We start from the raw sequence: 18,411 nt of genomic DNA, 5'->3' as shown, positions 1-18,411 counted from the left end.
ATGAAAACAATACACTTTAAACGAAAATCGTTCATTCTGTTCCCGTACGAGAACAATTTTGGAGTTTGTCCCTTTGGGTATTTTCGTATGAAAAGTAGGAATCTGCTGTTGAAAGTTGTGTACACCATACGAAAATTCTTTGGATGAAAATGTTTGCCCGATTTTCTTATAGTGTGTATAAGCCTTTAGTGCTAAGTGGTTAAGGTCACTTCTCTCAAACTAAATATCTACTCAGCTCATAGATAATAATGCATGAAAATGATTAGTGAATATAGTTCTATAGATGAATCCGTGAAGCCAGAGGGTGCCTCACTAAAGCTGGAGGGAGTTGGGTCTTTTTTTTTTAACACCTGTAAGCAGAGAGCTCCTACTTCACCATCTTAATTGCAATGCACAGAACCCCTTTTCCAAAGTTGTTTCTGTCTTCATGGTCATACTATACAAATGATACTCGCAAAGAAGCAGATACAGTGAACTTCTTTTATTGTTAACTATTAGATACATGTACAGCTTTCACAACTGCAAGTTAATGGGTATCCTTGCAATAAATTATTGTATGTCCAATTATATTTTGCATTCAAAAACTGCAAATCCTACCCAGCGATGATGTTATTACATGTTCATTTTTTAAAAAGCGTTGTTAAACCCAAAACCAAAAATGTAATATATTGCAGCTTAACAATTATTAGATGTGGTGGCTCCATTCGTTTTGTTAAGCTCCCCCCCCTTTTTTCATCTGGCCAGCAATCCACCACCTGTCTTACAATGCCTACAGTCTGTATGAAGGAGTACATAGGCACCTTTGGACAGCAACATTGTAGTCTGGGGGGAGTGGTAGATGTACTAGCAAATTTTGTTACACTAATAAACTGAAGCCAAATTCCAACTAACACTTTTTAAGCAGTTACAGCAACAAGTTTTTTTTCCCGATTTTGGAAGTTCTTCCCACAGCTTTACTGGAAATTTGCATAATAATTTATATTAGTTATCTTATTTATGTATCATTTGCCAGAAGTGGACATGTGCTCTTTAGTGTAACGCACGAACATGTTCAATTTGCCATTTTTCCACTTGCAAAGTAAAATAAGGCACTGTTTTTATGATGACAATCCATCTTCCATAAAGGCTTGTTTTTCCATGCAATGTGCAAGGATGACATTTGCATATAGCAGAATTTTGGATAAATGTTGTAAACATGCATGATAAAAGCTAGCATCCGTCCTCATGAAGAAGGTAGTGCAGAACACGAGATGGAACAGGGAGGCTATTAATACAGGACAATCTCTGTTTTCCAATCGCCCTCCGCACAGCAATACGACATAAACTTGATAGGGTTCGTGTACAACCTGAATAAGAATGGGCATGGTTAGTTTTTTTCAGCTTTACATGTAATCTTCACACCCAGTTCATAAACTAAGATTATCTTACTTAAAGGGTAAGGAAACGTTCTTTCTTGTCCATTGAGCCACACAAGAAGTCTTTAAACTTGACAAAACAATGTATACCCAGAGAGCAAAGGATTGAAGTTTTAAGGTGCAAAAAAAAAATCAATCATGATTTGTTTAGTCATATATAAAGGAGGTGGTGCATTTATTAGTCTCCCAATACTAATTTGATGAAGTCTTGTAACTTAGTTACACTGCACCCACTGAATGATTGGACACTGCCAAATAAAAAAAAAAAAAGTGGAGGGCAGCCCTATGATAACCCCTCCTACTAGCAATATGCTTCAGACTTTTTTTTTTTTTTTTTTTACTAATGGCCTTTTTTTCAATTCTGCTGTTACACTCATTTTTGCTAGCATTCCTTCTTTGGTTCTGTATTTTATTTTTTTTTCTTTAATCGGGACTCTTCTTTACTTCTATGCTAAAGCTGAATTCTACAATTGCCACTATCCAGAATGGCCTTTCCTCAGCATAGCTTTTGGAGTGTCGTGCTGGTTTACTGCTATGGGGCCATAACTTGTCTTTAGCTAGACACAAAGGGGACAGTAATACTGCAATGGATGACCAGGGCTCACACTCCACTAACAGTTCCATGCTCTCTGAAGGTGCCAACATCTGCCATCTGAAATCTTGTTACCCAATGATGACAGAGTCTACCTCCCTAGCTCTTTGGATGGGGCCAAGGACCTTGCCTTGTTGACCGGGTCTCTACTAAAGTCATGCAAAACTTTGTGGCTAAATTCATTGAATTTCTGGCTGAGGTTGGCCGCTGAGGTTCTAGGCACGCTGCTGCCCCTTCCCTTGCATAATCTATAGATGATCTGCCTTCAGCCCTAGCAGCTTCTTAGCCATTGGTCCGTGACCATTTCTTACCTCTGATTCTGAGTCCGTCCAATCTCTACCTGACTAAATTATCCTAGTGGATTAGCAATTTTTGCAATAATGCTCTAGAATTAAGAGCATGGTTCAGCTCCAATTGATGTGGTGCACACTACTCTGAATATGTAGGATCAAAGGGCTATATCCAATCATGGGTTTTTCAGAGCCCCTGCTACTATAGACCTTCCCATTGCACCTGCTCTTTAGGGTCTTTCTCTGTAAAAATTGGAAACACCCTGACATGGCCTTGGTACCTCTGACCACTTACTGGACTTCCCATTCCACAGGGATTATGTTAAACACAAAACTTTGTAGACCCTAAAGTAAACAGGCTGCACACCCATCACTTCCTCTGATAATATTTATTCATCAAGACAACACATACTGCATGCTTCCACCTAAGCATGCGTGGTCTAGTCCTCATTGTCCTAGCTCTTGTGTATTATCAGTCAGTATTTAAAAATTGTCTCTGATCCCTTTCCCCAAAGAGAACATTTGGCTCCCTTTGGGTCTGTACATCCAGATCCTTTCCATGGTAGTTACCAAATATACCATTCTCTCCATTCCCAGAGGCACTTTTTGGCTTCTGTGGTCAGCAAGGATGTATGCTTACAGCTTCCCCCCTCTTACTGCTCTCACTTGTCAGTCTTGCCTTAGTAACCCCTATGTTCTCTAGGTTGTTGGCTCCAGTGTTTGCCCTGGAACTTTCTCAAACAACCCCCATTGTACTATACTAAGGTGGCCTCATGTGAAAAAAACAGCAGGTATTGACTTTTTGGATATGGTGTCTCTGGTTGACCAGATGCAGCAATGATTTGGCCAAATCCTGAACCTTCATAAATCATAGCTGGAATCTTGCTGTTGCCAAAAACAGCTGGGATCACCAGAGTACAGCCCTTGTTCTTTAGTCCTGTGGCGTGATTCGGGAGTCAGTGAATTACCCTCTTTGAGAAAGAGCCATCCCCTTCCCCCCTGTAACTGTCAAATCCTTTTCTTGGAGTCCATTAATGAACACAGAAGACTTTCACGTTTTAGTTTATACTGTCACCCACAGGAGGATTGAACACTGGCAAACAAAAAAAAAATAATCTAGGCCAGTCCAGGATAAACTCTCCAGCCTATCCTCTGCTGCCTTAGCCCAAGCGGGTGCAATATTGCCCAACAGACTTCTAAGGGCCCCAGAGACTAATCCAAAGAGGATAGGATGGCTAAACATTGCAGAAGAACCCCTGGGGACCATGGTCCTTACTCTTTAAGGGGCTACTATATCTAAAACAATAAACTTGTGCATTTTCATTACATAAATGCTTCAGATAATATTCTATGTACAGTATATAAAAGTCTTTAGAACCAAATAGAAACTGAGGTATCTAACAACTCTGTTGCCAAAGTAGGCTCCTCAATATTACAGTTGATAGTTTCTTTCTCAATGCTTATCCTGAAAGTCAACTGTGCTTTGGAAAATCTCTGTTTGCTTAGGCCTCATGCACACTTGAGTTCAAAAACTCTGCCTTTACAGGTACTTTTTTTTTTTTTTTTTTTTTACTTCTCTGCCTCTTAATGCCCCTCTTAATGCCTATGTGTCCATACACACTATAGGAATTTACAGGAGTTGATAGCAAGAACCCCCCCCAAGTCACATTCAGGAGAGGAGCTTTTGAGCATATAAAACACAACGCGGGTAAAATAGTCTAAACATGGTTGAGCATTTTTTTCATTTCAATGGCCAGAATAAATTATTAGCCTGTCCAATTAAATAAAAGGCCCAAACGCTTGATGCTCCTAAACACGTTTGCAAATATACAGCTTAGGCTCGTTTTTGAAGCTGCCTTTCTTCTGCCAGCAGTTTTTAAAAGCCCCAGTGTGCATGAAGCTTTAAGCGTATCCAACATTTTATATTTCTGGTATGTGTTTGTTTTACCTTGTACTTGTATTAAAAAGTATGCTTTTTGCATTGCTTACTTTGAAATACCAGGTGATCCTGCCAGACCCCTGCTTTTCCATTTAAAACTGACCACATCAGGGCACTGAAGCAGATACATTACTGTGTAGTCAGTTCTCAGTTTGATTCTTTGGAATCACATCCTGCAGTGGTCAGACTTGTGCTGACCCCTGTGGCAGGGTGAGGTTATACCATGTTCTAAGATGACAGTCTAGGCTAGATTTTGCAGAGAACAGGCACACTAATTGTGCAGGTGTGTGTGCTGGATCTATATAAGTGCCAGGCTTAGAGTTCAGGGCTCCACCCTCCCGGGAGACTGTGTGCGCAAGGGAGAAGAGAGGCCCATGTCTGCACCGTGTTGTCCAGGACAGATAGAAGCCAAAGCCTGAGTGCATGGTGGAGCAGCAAGACAATGAAAGACAAGCTGACAGATATAGTGTTTCTGCACAAGCACTGGGATGTGTGTTTGATGGTCAGGAGGACCAAGCCATGAGGCCTGAGTGGTAGGATTGCCAAAGAGTGAACAATGAGGCTAAAGTATTTTTGTTGTGCAAGTTACAATGACGGTGGAAATGGCTGCGTGGGCAACTGATATCTTTTGTTCATCTTTTCTTTGCTGTTTTAAATAAAAGTGGGCAGAAAAAGCCCTGAAAAGACACTTCTGGCGTGGAGTAAACTCACTGTTTTTTGCATGCGAGGATCCGAAACTCCACAGTCTTTTGCCTGCATCCTCCACCAAGTGTGACAAGTTGGGGGTTGTTTAACTCAATGGTAGTGCACAACAGTGAGTGACCACCCACTGAGTGAATTTCGGCCGGTTCGGAGGAAAATTCTAACAGTGTATGGTAAGCTTTAGGCTGCACTTTAAAAAAAAATCTTTAAAGAAAAAAATAGCTTTGGATAAAGAAGATTGTTCACATGAACTTTGGTGGATTTCTGCGGAAATCTGCATCTTCTTTTCAATTGATATTTATATTCTGATTGCCAAACATTCCATAAATCAGTCTAAGTGCTCTGGAGAACACTTACAAAGAAGTTTCAGGCTGCTAAGTTTGCCTGTGAACCTCACATTATAATTATATAGGCATATATTGAGATGCTGAATGACAGCTGAGGCTGTTACATCTAATTGTGGTACACATTCTTAAAGTGACAGTGTGGCACTAAAAAATAGTGTATGTACCCTGAATGTAGTACAAATACATTTTTAAGTGTGATGCGTGAGTACACAAAACAAAAAATAAAATACAGAAAATAGCAAATGACTGTGCTCAACACAGTGGATATATAAATCAAACATCGAGTAACAGTCCACAAAAATGTGAAGAGAGGGGCTCTTCCCGTGAGGGTGTCTCCAGTCACATGAGGATGGAAATCACTTGTCTGTAGTCACTCTCAGTAACACTTCAAAAGATAAATACTCTTTTACCGACTGGGGTGGACCCTAAATGTCGTACGACAAATGGGTCAAACAGGCTAGAGATCCTTTGAGGTCTGGATTGGGTGCTGTACACAGGAGATGGTCAGGTAGGTCCAATGTGGTGTCCCCGACTCCTGGTCCATGGATTCCACAGGCAATCTATGATCCAGATAAATGTTGCCCAAAAACACTTCCTCATGGACTCCAAACAGCAAACGTGGGAAAAAGAAGGAAGAGGGACTCCGGATAGTGTAGGTCAAACCAGATGGTTTATTGATAATCGGTCATGTATCAAAAATGGTACAATAAAAGTGATCACAAAAATATGTATAAAAAGAGAATAAAAGCAATGTGGGGTACAAGAAATGCTAGCCCGATGCGCTTCGACACTAAAAGGTCTTCAACTGGGGCAAATCGAAATTGCTATGGTATCTGCAGACCTTATTGTTTTAAGCCTAAGAACCAAAAATTGGTCTCTTGTTCCTTATATGTGATAGATGCATGTTTTTTTCAGGCTTTTTGGTAATAGGGTGACAATGTTCACTCACCAGACTATGTATAGGGCAGCAGCTTTGTTGCTCTAAGACAGAAAGTGGTTTACCACCTTCCCTCCTTATCTCCATAACATTGATAGAGTTGTACTGTAGTCCATAAGAGAACTTAGAACAGTGTTTACTGATAAGGTTCTGTGCTGTTATCTGCTCAGATTACAGGCAGGGGAAATTTGTACTTGCAGGAAGAGGTAATTTTTGGTTATATTATGCACTCCTTGGCTCTGTACACTGTGCATTACAGATAGAGTGTACATACACGTACTGTGGCATATGGGTACTGTGAGTAGGCTCTGGTCTATTTAACCATTGCCCTTTAAGCCCCTATACATTTTGAACACACACATTTAAGCAGTGCACTGAGCATGTTGCTTTAGTTATTTTTTTGTGTGTTAAAAAATGATTGGCTCCAGGTGCCAGATATGCTAGGCATGCCACTGGTCAAACAGAACTAAATTCTATTGTGAGTACCATGTAAAATTGTTGCTGTCTGTAATATCATGGTAAAGCAGAATGATTCAAATTCAAACAAATATGTCACTCCTCTCTACCTCTTACACAAATGCTAGAAATTTTTATTTTATGATTTACCATTTTTCTTTTTTTGCTGCATAGCATCACTTCTGGGTTTCCAGCCTAGGTCAGGCCCCAAGACCAGCTCTAATTGCTACCCAGCACAAATGCTGTTGGGTGCTATACTCTCCATTCAACAGAAGCTAGCAGCATTTTTGCGCATGCATGGAAATCTGCCACACGTGCACAGATACACCACTGGTAGCTTCCAAATGCCTGGAAGAGACCAGTGGCACATCTGCACATGCACGGGTTCTGTACAAACGGCAAGGCGGAAGTGGGGAGGGGGGTAATTCAGGAGCCCTTTAGTTCTGCTTTAACATTTTAGGGAAGAGCTGTACTCCTATCAAAAAAACAGTATATGGTTTTAACCACTTGTCAACCAGTGCTGTTTATAAAAAGTAGCTGGTAGCAGGGATTTTAAACACTACCGGCTGTTTAAATTTGTAGAGCAGGGTGATGGGCTTTCTTGGGTAAGAGGCTCAGGTGGTTGTAAAGGTACCTGTTTACGTACACATGCAGGATCTACGAACGTTTGCATTTATGTGTATGCATGTGGGGGGTGTATGGGGGTACTTCAAAAAAAATAAAAATGAAAAAATATTATTTTTTTACACTTAATTTTTTGTTCCCATTTAACTCTCTTACTATCACCTGGGGGCTAATAAACCCCCTTTGTGATAGCCTTGGGCAGGTGACAGGTACTCTTTATAGAGACATTATGGATCAATTATATCCCCAAGGTCTTCCCTGCTCTCCAGTGCAGCTAATCAAGCACAAATTGTGCTTGATTAGCTGCCTTTTTCGATGTAGTAGCCAGGGAATGACAGGTAGGGGAGTGTTACATGTACTAGCAGATTTAGATGCACTAACAAATTGAAGCCAAGCTGCAGCTCATACTTTATAGCAGTTATGTATAACTTTTTTGTATGAAAATTTTACATTAAAGCTGACCATTGTAAGCACCCTTGTCAGTGTTAAAGGCTGACTTCACCTTTTTTTTCCCCTAAAATCCAGCCCCCCTATTTACCAATATACCGTTAACGTACCTTGGTTGCAGAAAAATAAAAGCTTTCTTTGATTCTGAGAACAAGACCTTGCCTTACCCTTGCTATATTTCTTAAAGCTTCAGAGACTCCCTCGAATAGATTTGGGATGGAGAAACCAGTAAGACATAAGAAGGAGTTTACCAGCTGACCTCATTAGCACACCTTTAACCCATCAACTATGTTTTTACAGCATCTCCGGCCTTCACATGTGCATCTGTCTGGCGTCCCTTCAGACAGGTTCAGGTTGCATGCTAAACTCTCTGGGACCGGCATGCAGCCCACGGGACACCCCTGATGTAGTGCAAGGGCCTGATTGAATAGATGGTGTGTCCTCCTATTATATCGTTTTGGTAAATCTAAAAGAGATTGTACAGTGTTGCGCTTTTAGTGTCATTAACCGCTTCAGCCCGGGAAAATCTTACCCCCTTCCTGACCAGAGCACTTTTTGCGATTCGGCACTGCGTCGCTTTAATTGACAATTGCGCGGTCGTGCGACGTTGTACCCAAACAAAACTGACGTCCTTTTTTCCCACAAATAGAGCTTTCTTTTGGTGGTATTTGATCATCTCTGCGGTTTTTATTTTTTGAACTATAAACAAAAAAAGAGCGACAATTTTGAAAAAAAAAAAAACACAATATTTTGTACTTTTTGCTGTACTAAATATCCCTAATTTTTTTTTTAAAAGCAAATTTTGTCTCAGTTTAGGCCGATATGTATTCTTCTACATATTTTTGGTAATAAAAATCACAATAAGTGTATATTGATTGGTTTGCGCAAAAGTTATAGCGTCTACAAAATCGGGGATAGATTTATAGCATTTGTATTATTTTTTTTTACTAGTAATGGCGGCGATCTGCGATTTTTATCGTGACTGCGACATTATGGCAGACACATCGGACAATTTTTGGGACTACTGGCATTAATACAGCGATCAGTGCTATAAAAAAATGCATTGATTACTGTAAAAATGTCACTGGCAGTGAAGGGGTTAACACTAGGGGGCGATCAAGGGGTTAATTGTGTTCCCTAGTGTGTGTTCTAACCGGAGGGGTGATGGGACAGACTAGGGAAGATGACAGATCGCTGTTCATACTTTATATGAACAGACGATCTGTCACTTCTTCTCTCAGAGAACCTTCTTGCCATGAAGGTTCTTGCCATGTTACGAGCGATCGCGGGAGCCCGGCGGTCTTGCACCGGTTCCGGGGGCGAGCAGCGTGCGCGACGTAACATAATGTTGATTTGCTCAGCCGAGCCATGTTGCAGTACAACTGCGGTTAATTGACTACGGCACACCAAACACAGAAGCAAACACACATTTTGCCACATGAAAAAACAGGTGACAAATGCAGTAAAAAAACGTGCAACCCACCTATGTCTCATGAGTTACTTTGCCACGTGTAGCACAGCCCATTGAAGTCAACAGGCTGCCCTATGTGTGTCACTGAAAAAACTACCAAAAAAACACATGCGCTCCCACTACTCTAGGTATGAGTGGGGCCTGAAAGTGAAATTGGTGCATTTACACAAGAACAATGAGGCTACATTCACATCTGTGTGTTTCCAAACGCATGGCAAACCACACAGAAAATGTGTGCTTTGCCATGTGTTTCAGAAACACTGCAAATGTGAATCGTGCTTGCGTTGTTATTACATGCTGAAGGCACCCCAAGTGCGGCAAACGCACCAAAAACTGCAGTAACGCACCATGCTCCATTCCAAAAAAGTTATCGAGCTTCACTGGGGTGATTGTTGCGTGTAGGGCAGCCCATTCAAGTGAATGGGCTGCCCTATGCGTGACCAGTGAAAACCCTCCAAAACAAACGCATGCGAATGTGAGTTTTCTCTACATGGAGATGTGAAGGAGGCCTGACAACTGAGTGTCTCCATCCACTCCCTCCAATGTACTTGTATAAAGATGGCTATACACTATGCAATCTGATTGTACAATCTCTGTACAATTTCCTTTAGGTTTACTAGAACTATTAAATAGGCCACGCCTGAACAATCCATTCAATTTGTATCAAACAAGACAGGCCCTTGTACTACATAGTTGATGGGAGATCCAAAGGAGATTGTACAATCAGATTGTATAGGAAGTGGGGGGATGGTAGTATTGTAATGAGGGAGGTGTGGTCCAGAGTGGTGAACACACCCTATCACACCCTCTTCTATGATGCAACAAGGAAGTGAAGGCTTCTGAGAGATGACCTACAAGAAGTGAAAGCTGAGGAAGTGATGGAATTTGAAAATCATTTTAAAAATACAAACAAACTGACAAGATTTTAAAACCTCCTGTGGATAAGGTGAGAGATATGCACATGGGATGGCTGGGCCAGTAATGGCAATCAAACGCTTCTATTTTTTATGAAAACTGAAGACCTGCCAGAAAATGTGAACTTATCCTTTTAACTCTAACTGCTACATCTGCAGGACAGCTTGTTCTTTTGAAAAACAACAGACGTACTGGGCATTTCACCAGGTAAAAATAAGGGAAAGAAAGTCTAAAAAAGAAAACTAATGCAGCCATTAGTAAGCTGCAATATAATAAATGTTTGCTTTCGGGTTTAACCACTTGCCGACCAGCCACCGCAGTTGTACTGCGGCAGAATGACATGGCTGGGCGAACCGACGTTATGTTACGTCGCTTCGTCCTGTGGCCACTAGGGGCACGAGAGCACGATGCTCACCCCCGGAGCCGATGCGAGTGCCCGCTGGTCACGATCACCGCCGGGCTCCCACAATCGCTGCTGACACACGGAGAACCGGGATCTGTGTGTGTAAACACACAGTTTCCGGTTCTCTGAGGGGAGAAGAGACAGATCGTCTGTTCATGCAGAGAATGAACAGCAATCTGTCATCTCCCCTACACAGGTCCCATAATGTAAAAGAGATAAAGAGATGTTTTACCGACGACCTTCACACCAACTAATAGAATGTCATTCGTTCGCAAACGATACAACACAATTTTTCCATTTTTTTCAGTCTTTTTCGTTCACAATATCGATACCGGGTATTACTTGCTGGGCATCAACGAGCAGAAAATCGGCCAATCGTTTGCAGAACGGAAATTGTCGCCCGATTTTCTTATCGTGTATTTCTGCCATTAGGTTCAACCAAGTGAAACTGTTGTTGACTCGCCAAATATACAAAACTATGATTGACAAACTTCCCAGTCAAACCTGGTAGAACTACTTAAAAGTGATTGCAAAGGTAATTAAAAAAAAAAACAAAAAACAACAAAACATGTCTATACTTACCTGGAAATGCACAGAGTGGCCCAAACCTCCTCTTCTCGGGTCCCCTGCTGGCGTTCTTGGCCCCCTCCTCTGTCCAGTGCCCCCATGGGAAACCGCTTCCCATGAGGACACTTGTGTGTTTGCTCCTGAGCCCTGCTGTCGCGTCCGTTGACACAGGCAACGGGACTCGGCCCCCCCACACTCCCTCGCCACTGGCTTTGATTGACAACAGTGGGAGCCCCAGCTAAGCCAGCAAAACCCGGAAGTGAGGGGAGAGAAGAGCTGCAGATGTGCACTCCCTGGATTGAATGAAGGCTCAGATAAGTAAAAAGGGGGGGGGGGGAGGGTGATGGGGGGATGCTGAAGCCTAAACATTTTTTTACCCTAATGCAAGGAATGCTGTAAGGTAAAAAATGTTTAGGCTTTAGAGTCACTTTAATTACATTGGGTTCTCTCTTGACTGGCTTATATGTTAATATTTCTGACTGAGTGGTTTTGCAAGAATAAGAAAAAAAAAATTACCTTTGTGAGTGCTAGCGACTGACTGACACATACACACACACACACGCACGCACGCACGCGTGTATCATGACTCACATCTTGCCTCCCTGAAGAGTTTCAGAGCCTCTTGGTTCACTTTTCTCCTGGAGCTTTCCTCAACACTAGGTTCCTTGCGTACAAGACTCAGATTTGCCCCGTAGTCAATAAGCAGCTGAACAAATGGTTGATCGCATCCATGCCGGAGAACTGCCTCCAACAGACAAGATGGAGACGCCCGTGAAAAGTTTGTTTCGCATACCATACTCCAGCTGTTATAGTCAGGGTTGGCACCAGCCTGCAGCAGGAGACGGAAGCAAGGCAAACTGTCATACACTGCACTAATATACAATGGTGTGCATGATAATGATGTCAGGCATCGAGGGGAAGATCCCAATCCACATGACAGCTGGTGATCAACATCCACATCTGCACCATATCTGAAAATAGGGGAGAAAAAAGTAAATAGTTGTTGTAAGAATACAGCCAAGACAGGGTTGAATTTGCATGTTTAAAATTACCTCTACACATATCTAACCTCTATAAATATATTAATATATAAATATATTTCACAAAGACGTTATAGAACACATTTCCTTCTATGCCAAGCAATACCTCTAAAACCCTAATGGGTTTTTACTGGGTTCTGTTCGAATTTTCTTATCACTGTCCTGTTGACTATGGTTTCGCCCGTCAGGATGAGAGGGAGAATGTCCAACAGCAACATAGACAAATAAAAATGCTTTATAAATTTGAGTATGAAATAACTAAGTACCTTGTCAGTTTTTTATTGCTGTTTGTATCTCTATTGCAGATTTTCTCTCATTTCTTACCTGATGAATCTGTTGTCACCAGTACAGTAAGAGCCTGTGCTGACAGGCTTTGTGCTTGTGTCAATAGCATCAGTTTGAGAGCAGTCTGAGATGCTTCTAAGATCATTCAGAATTCATTAACAAGTGCATTTGACAGTAGCCTGTGCGTGTGCTTTTCACATGCTTTTTGTGCATTATTAAAGCGGGTTTTTGATGTGTTTTCATACATTGGTGTTTTTTTTCGAGAAGGAGACTGGTTGTTAAACATAAAAACACTAACCAAAAAAGCACCACAAATACACGCATTTTCCGGACTGCCGCACACCGATATATGTCCTAAGTTTGAAGAGGAATATCGTTGTTATGGCAGCAGCTAGCTGCCATAACCCCGGTGTCCTCTTTTTCGGCCGGAGGTCCGGTTTCTGATAACAGTGGTCTCTGCGGCGGATTGGCCACAAGATCACTTTTGTCAGCAGCGGGAGAGGGGCCCCCCTCCCGCCGCACTCTGGTGCCCTCCGCCACTTACCGGAGCTGTCGGCAGCAGCGGAGGCGATCAGATGTTGACCCACGCTGGGTATGGAGATGAGTGAGGGGAAGATGGCCCCCACCTGTCTCCATATCATTGCTGGGCGGAAGCGACGTCCAAACGTCACTTCCGCCCATAGCTCTTAAAGGCCCGTTTTTAAAAAAAACTGTTTTAAATGACAAAATTTTTTTATTGCATTTTAGTGTAAATATGAGATCTGAGGTCTTTTTGACTCCAGATCTCATACTTAAGAGGTCCTGTCATGCTTTTTGTCTATTACAAGGGATGTTTACATTCCAAAAAAAGTGCGTTTGTAAGACTGCTGCACAAATACGGTGTGACAAAGTATTGCAACGACCGCCATTTTATTCTCTAGGGTGTTAGAAAAAAAAAAAGTATAATGCTTGGGAGTTCTAAGTAATTTTCTATAAAAAAATAACTGTTTTTACCTTGTAAACAACAAATCTCAAAAATTTGAGATCGGTCCTTAAGTGGTTAAAAGAAAAGTGGTACAAAATACAAAAGAAGAAAAGATACCTGAGAGTGCGTTTAAGATTATATAAGTATACAGTGTATAATCAATAGGAGAACAGCAGTCAGTTGACAATGGCTGACTCTTAAAAAAAAAAAAAAAAAACATTTCTGTATGATATATCCTAAAGTACATTCTTAGAAAAGGGATAAACCATAGTAAACAATATCATATCTAAGTATCACAACGGTAAATAAATGCTGAGCTAATCATAATGACCACAGCTGATCAGATGCAAAAGTCAAATGGCTTTGTGTGTCATTAAGAAGGTGATTAGCTATACCTAATTGAGTTTACAAGTCATTTTTTTTTTGGGGGGGGGGGGGGGGTGGTCCTGGTTTTTATTTTCTTCTGACATATTGATGTTATATCCTTCACTTGGATGTTATAAGTTGCAAATAAATAAATTCAGCTGGAGAAAACAAAAACTGTGTCTGTCTTCATTTCAGGCTGCAAAGCAACAAAATGTGATTCTGGGGGGGGGGGGGGGGGGGGGGGATTCTTTTCTATACCCACTGTATAACCTCCCATTGACATATGAGTGTGAGCGCAAGAGTATAGAGCAGTGTATCTCAACCGGGGTTCTGCAGCAATCTGCCCGTCAATCACAAGCAGCTGACGGGTATATCAAGTCTCAGCCAACATGCAGAGTAGCACTGTAATTAGAGCTCTAGCATAGCGCGATCTTTCTCCCGTCCACCACAGGTGATGTCATTTACAAGCACCTGGGTGGACAGGAGGAAAGTAGGGGCCAGAGGGAAGGATCGCACTATGAGAGAGGTCTTATTACAGCCGCTTCCCGCACTACTCTGCATTTGATATACTCTGCCGTGTGTTCCATTCCCTGCAATCCGCATCTTGTGGCAGGTGACGTTGCAAGTGGCAATCTGCATCTAGTGTCAGGGATGTGGCAAGTGACAATCCGCATCTGATGGCAGGTGACGTGGCAAGTGACAAGCTGCATCTGGTGGCAGAACTATTTCATCTTATATAACAATGTAATAATAGAAATAATACGCTTCAATCATCCTAACATCATATCAACCATGGTGAAGTGGTGATTGAAGCTCCAACACCAGCCAACGCCCCGACAAATTGCCAGCAAAAAACCGCATCGCCCCCGTGGGCCTTGCCATAATTTTCTTCCACGCAGCTGGTGCCTGTTGCTAAAAAGGTTGGGGACAGCTGCTGTAGCGCATCAGGAGAACCATGAGGGATCACAAAGATCTCCTGTGAAGTTGATAAAAGTGACTGCCGCCACTGTCGCGGCTGGGCTTAACACTTTCTTTACTTTATTTTTATGCAGTGCCCCTCCCGAGACTAGACTCTGTATCTGCCCCTGAATGGGGGCAGGATAATACATGTTGATTGATGAAGCAATCGGCTCCCTGTAATTCTAAGTGCATACAAACAATAGACACAGGCTGGAAGGGAGTAGAATCCCCCACCTAGATAGCCCACACCATTTATTTGCACAAAAATGACATATACCCTGCTATGTGACCTCTATCACGTTGTGTGCCCTGTAACCTGCTATGTGACCTATACCATGTTGTGTGACCTGTACCCTGCTTTGTGACCTGTACCATGTTGTGTGCCCTGTAACCTGCTATGTGACCTGTACCATGTTGTGTGACCTGTAACCGACTATGTGAACTGTATCATGTTGTGTGCCCTGTACTGTACCGTGTTGTGTGACATGTTCTGTGTTGTGTGTGTTTCAGAAGAAAAACTGCACACGTTTCACATAAAATAGGCAAGTTCTAATATTTATTTCTACCATTTAATGCTTTTTCCTAAAATAATTGTTATTCTATCACAACTTGCTAATCACACCAATGTTTCGTAAGCTGTAGATCTGAATGCTATTTTAAGGTTCCTCAATGGTAAAAAGATTGAGAAACACTGGTATAGAGTATAACAATGTTAATAAGAAGAGCGAGAAAAGAAATGATAAGGAGGTATAATATAATATATATAATAATAATAATAATAATAATAATAATAATAATAATAAAGTATAGGAGGGAGGAAAATGAAAGCGCTAGGGAAGACAGGGAAAACAGTACATGTCCAAAAGTCTGTTTCTGCCACCCCCACAATTCTGCAATCATCCAGGCGAGAGTTGTAAATACTAAATCCAAGGGTTCCAGAGTTTTTCAGTCAATTGTTTGTCTCACAGCACACTAACCATTTTTTCATGAAAGTGGAAGTAAACTCTCTCCCCTCTTGAGCCCCGGAAGATTTTAACTTCTTCCTGACCAAAGCACTTTTTACAATCTGCACTGTGTTAATTTAACTGACAATTGCGCGGTCATTCGACACTGTACCCGAATGAAATTTGCGTCCTTTTTTCCCACAAATAGAGCTTTCTTTTGGTGGTATTTGATCACCTCTGCAGTTTTTATTTTTTGCACTATAAAAAAAGAGCGACAATTTTGAAAAAAAAGCAATATTTTTTACTATAATAAATATCCCCCAAATTTTTTTTAAAAAACTACCGGTAATTTCTTCATCACTTTAGGCCAATATATATTCTTCTACATATTTTTGGTAACAAAATATCAATAAGGGTATATTGATTGGTTTTCACAAAAGTTATACTGTCTGCAAACTATGGGAAAGATTTATGGCATTTTTAATTATTTTACACTAGTAATGGCAGTGATCTGTGAATTTTAGCGCTATTGTGATGGACAGATCAGAGACTTTTGACACTTTTTTTTGGAACCATTGGCATCTATACAATGATCAGTGCTATAAAAATGCACTGATTACTATGTAAATGTCACTGGCAGGGAAGGGGGCAATCATGGGGTTAATTGTGTGTTCCCTCAGTGTGTTCTAACTGTATGGGGATGTGAGTGACTAGGAGAGGCGACATATAGTTTTTCCTACTTAGGAACAAACGATTTGGCTCCTCTCCTCTGACAGCACAGGGATTTGTGTGTTTACACACACAAATCCCCACGCTGGCACTCATGCACGCGATCATGCGTGGCCGGCAGCGATCGTGCCCGCCGGCCACACGCATCGGGTCCCCGGGTGCGCGCCTGTGGTGGTCGAAAAAGGGTAGGACGTGCCCGTACGATATTTCACTCAGGAGAGCCATTGTGCCGCAGTATGTCTGTGTGACATGGTCGGGAACCAGTTAAAACCCCTATTAATCTCGCACTTGCTATTGAGCCTTTGGCCCTGGCAGTGTGGCAGACGCCAGAGATAGGGGGCATCTGCTGTGGTCCAGTGAAGGAGAAGAGTTCCTTTACTAAGTTGATGCAGGTGGTGGAGGAGTTTGGAGAGATTTCAGGTCTTCAGGTGGGTTGGGAAAAATCTCAAGCATTTCCTATAGAACCTTCTTTTTTTTTTTTTCAAATATTGATTTTGTTAAGTTTTTCAACATAGAAATACAAGAAGGGTACATAACAATTGCGGTCATGATAAACAATAAAATGTTACATATGGGTATTCTGGTAAGAGAGTCCCTTTGCTATCTGCAATATAGAATCCATAATACTGTCGCAATTGATGGATACAGCATTATTGCTTTAAAACAGAATGTGAATAACTTTCTTGGTCTTATTTGCTAGCATATATGGTGTCATCTTGATCGCCTAATCGTGTGTTTAGTTAGAGAGACTGTATCTCAAACCAACTGCACATCTCCCTATCGTCTGGACTTAGGACCAACAGTTTAAAGAAGAAAGATGGAAAAGGCAGAGAAGGAGGGGAGGGGAGGGGGGGGGTGAAGGGTAGGGGAAGGGTTTATTGTTCAGCACGGAGGTGGTGGATACATCAACAGTGTCCTCCACACTTGACCAGCCATGGGAGAACTTTCAAGAATTTAATAAGGATTGTCCTTCATCACAGTATATGTATAAGTTCCATGACCTCCAGACTTTAGAATGTTTTTCTTGTTTGTTTTGTGCCGTATGCACCAGATCCTCTAGTTTCTTAAGATCCTCCACTTTACGCAACCACAATCCAATGGATGGAGGTGTGTTTTGTTTCCAAGTAGCTGGGATGCAAGATTTTGCTGCATTGAGCAAGTGTCGCACAATGGATTTTTTATATAATTGTGCTGGGATTGTGGTAGCATGCAGCAGAAAGAACGCTGGATCTTTTTGAATCCTATGATCTGTGAATTTTTGTACGATCGTCTCTATTGTCGTCCAGTAGTGTAGCAATAATGGGCAGGTCCAAAAGATGTGAAGGAGTGTTCCCCTGTCTGATTGACACCTCCAACATTTGTCTGTCGTGGTAGGAAAGAGTTTGTGTAGTAATTGCGGTGTACAGTACCACCTTGTAAGAATCTTGTAGTTTGTTTATTGTATTCTCGTGCAAATGGATGATTTTAGGGAGAATCTAAGGATGTTTTGTGTTTGAGCGTCAGTAAAGGTCTGTTTCAGGTCTTTTTCCCATTTTTGTAAAAACCCCAGGTCTGGTTGTTCTGATGGAGTGTTAAGTAGGGTATAAGTTCTCGTTAATACTTGAGATAGTACGCCGTCATCCCTGCAGTATTCTTCAAATGTTGTCAAGTCGCGTGTAAATTGTACTGGGTCTGGTACTGAGTGGATGAAATTATGTAGTCGAATAGCTGACCAAAAAGAAAGTTGAAAGTTACCAGTGCCGTCCGTCAATGATTGGATCGATGTCCATCGATCTCTGTCCACGTAATGTAATGCACGGTCCTTACCCTCTGCCCAGAGTGTCTTGTATTCCGCTAGGTTCAAGCCAGGCGTAAACGCCGGGTTGCCAAGGATTGGAAATAAGGGGGAGTTTTTTGATGTCAGAGAGGTCATGTTGATTATTTTCGAACCCACGCGTAATGTGACCCCTATGATGGGATGTGTTTTCATGTCTGAGGGGAGTGGGTCATAGCACCATATCGCTCCTTTTAGAGGAATA

The 18,411-nt window shown here is 41.7% G+C and overlaps 1 protein-coding gene across 2 annotated transcripts in view; it reads right to left on the bottom strand.

Annotated features, from left to right (window-relative positions):
* Positions 1-466: 466 nt before the first annotated feature.
* Positions 467-18,411, bottom strand: part of ASB1 (ankyrin repeat and SOCS box containing 1) — a 111,850-nt gene continuing 93,905 nt past the window's right edge. For both annotated transcript variants that reach the window (XM_073633680.1, XM_073633681.1), the window contains 2 exons: positions 11,697-12,076; positions 467-1,346 (listed from right to left, as the gene is read on the bottom strand). In XM_073633680.1, the coding sequence (XP_073489781.1) occupies positions 1,210-1,346; positions 11,697-12,076 (517 nt within the window). In that variant the 3' untranslated portion in view covers positions 467-1,209. The remainder of the gene's footprint in view (positions 1,347-11,696; positions 12,077-18,411) is intronic.

The sequence above is a fragment of the Aquarana catesbeiana genome, linkage group LG06, assembly GCF_042186555.1.
Source record: "Aquarana catesbeiana isolate 2022-GZ linkage group LG06, ASM4218655v1, whole genome shotgun sequence".
Lineage (NCBI taxonomy): Eukaryota > Metazoa > Chordata > Amphibia > Anura > Ranidae > Aquarana > Aquarana catesbeiana.
Note: the sequence above shows the minus strand (reverse complement) of the source record. Positions and strands in the feature narration are given on the sequence as shown.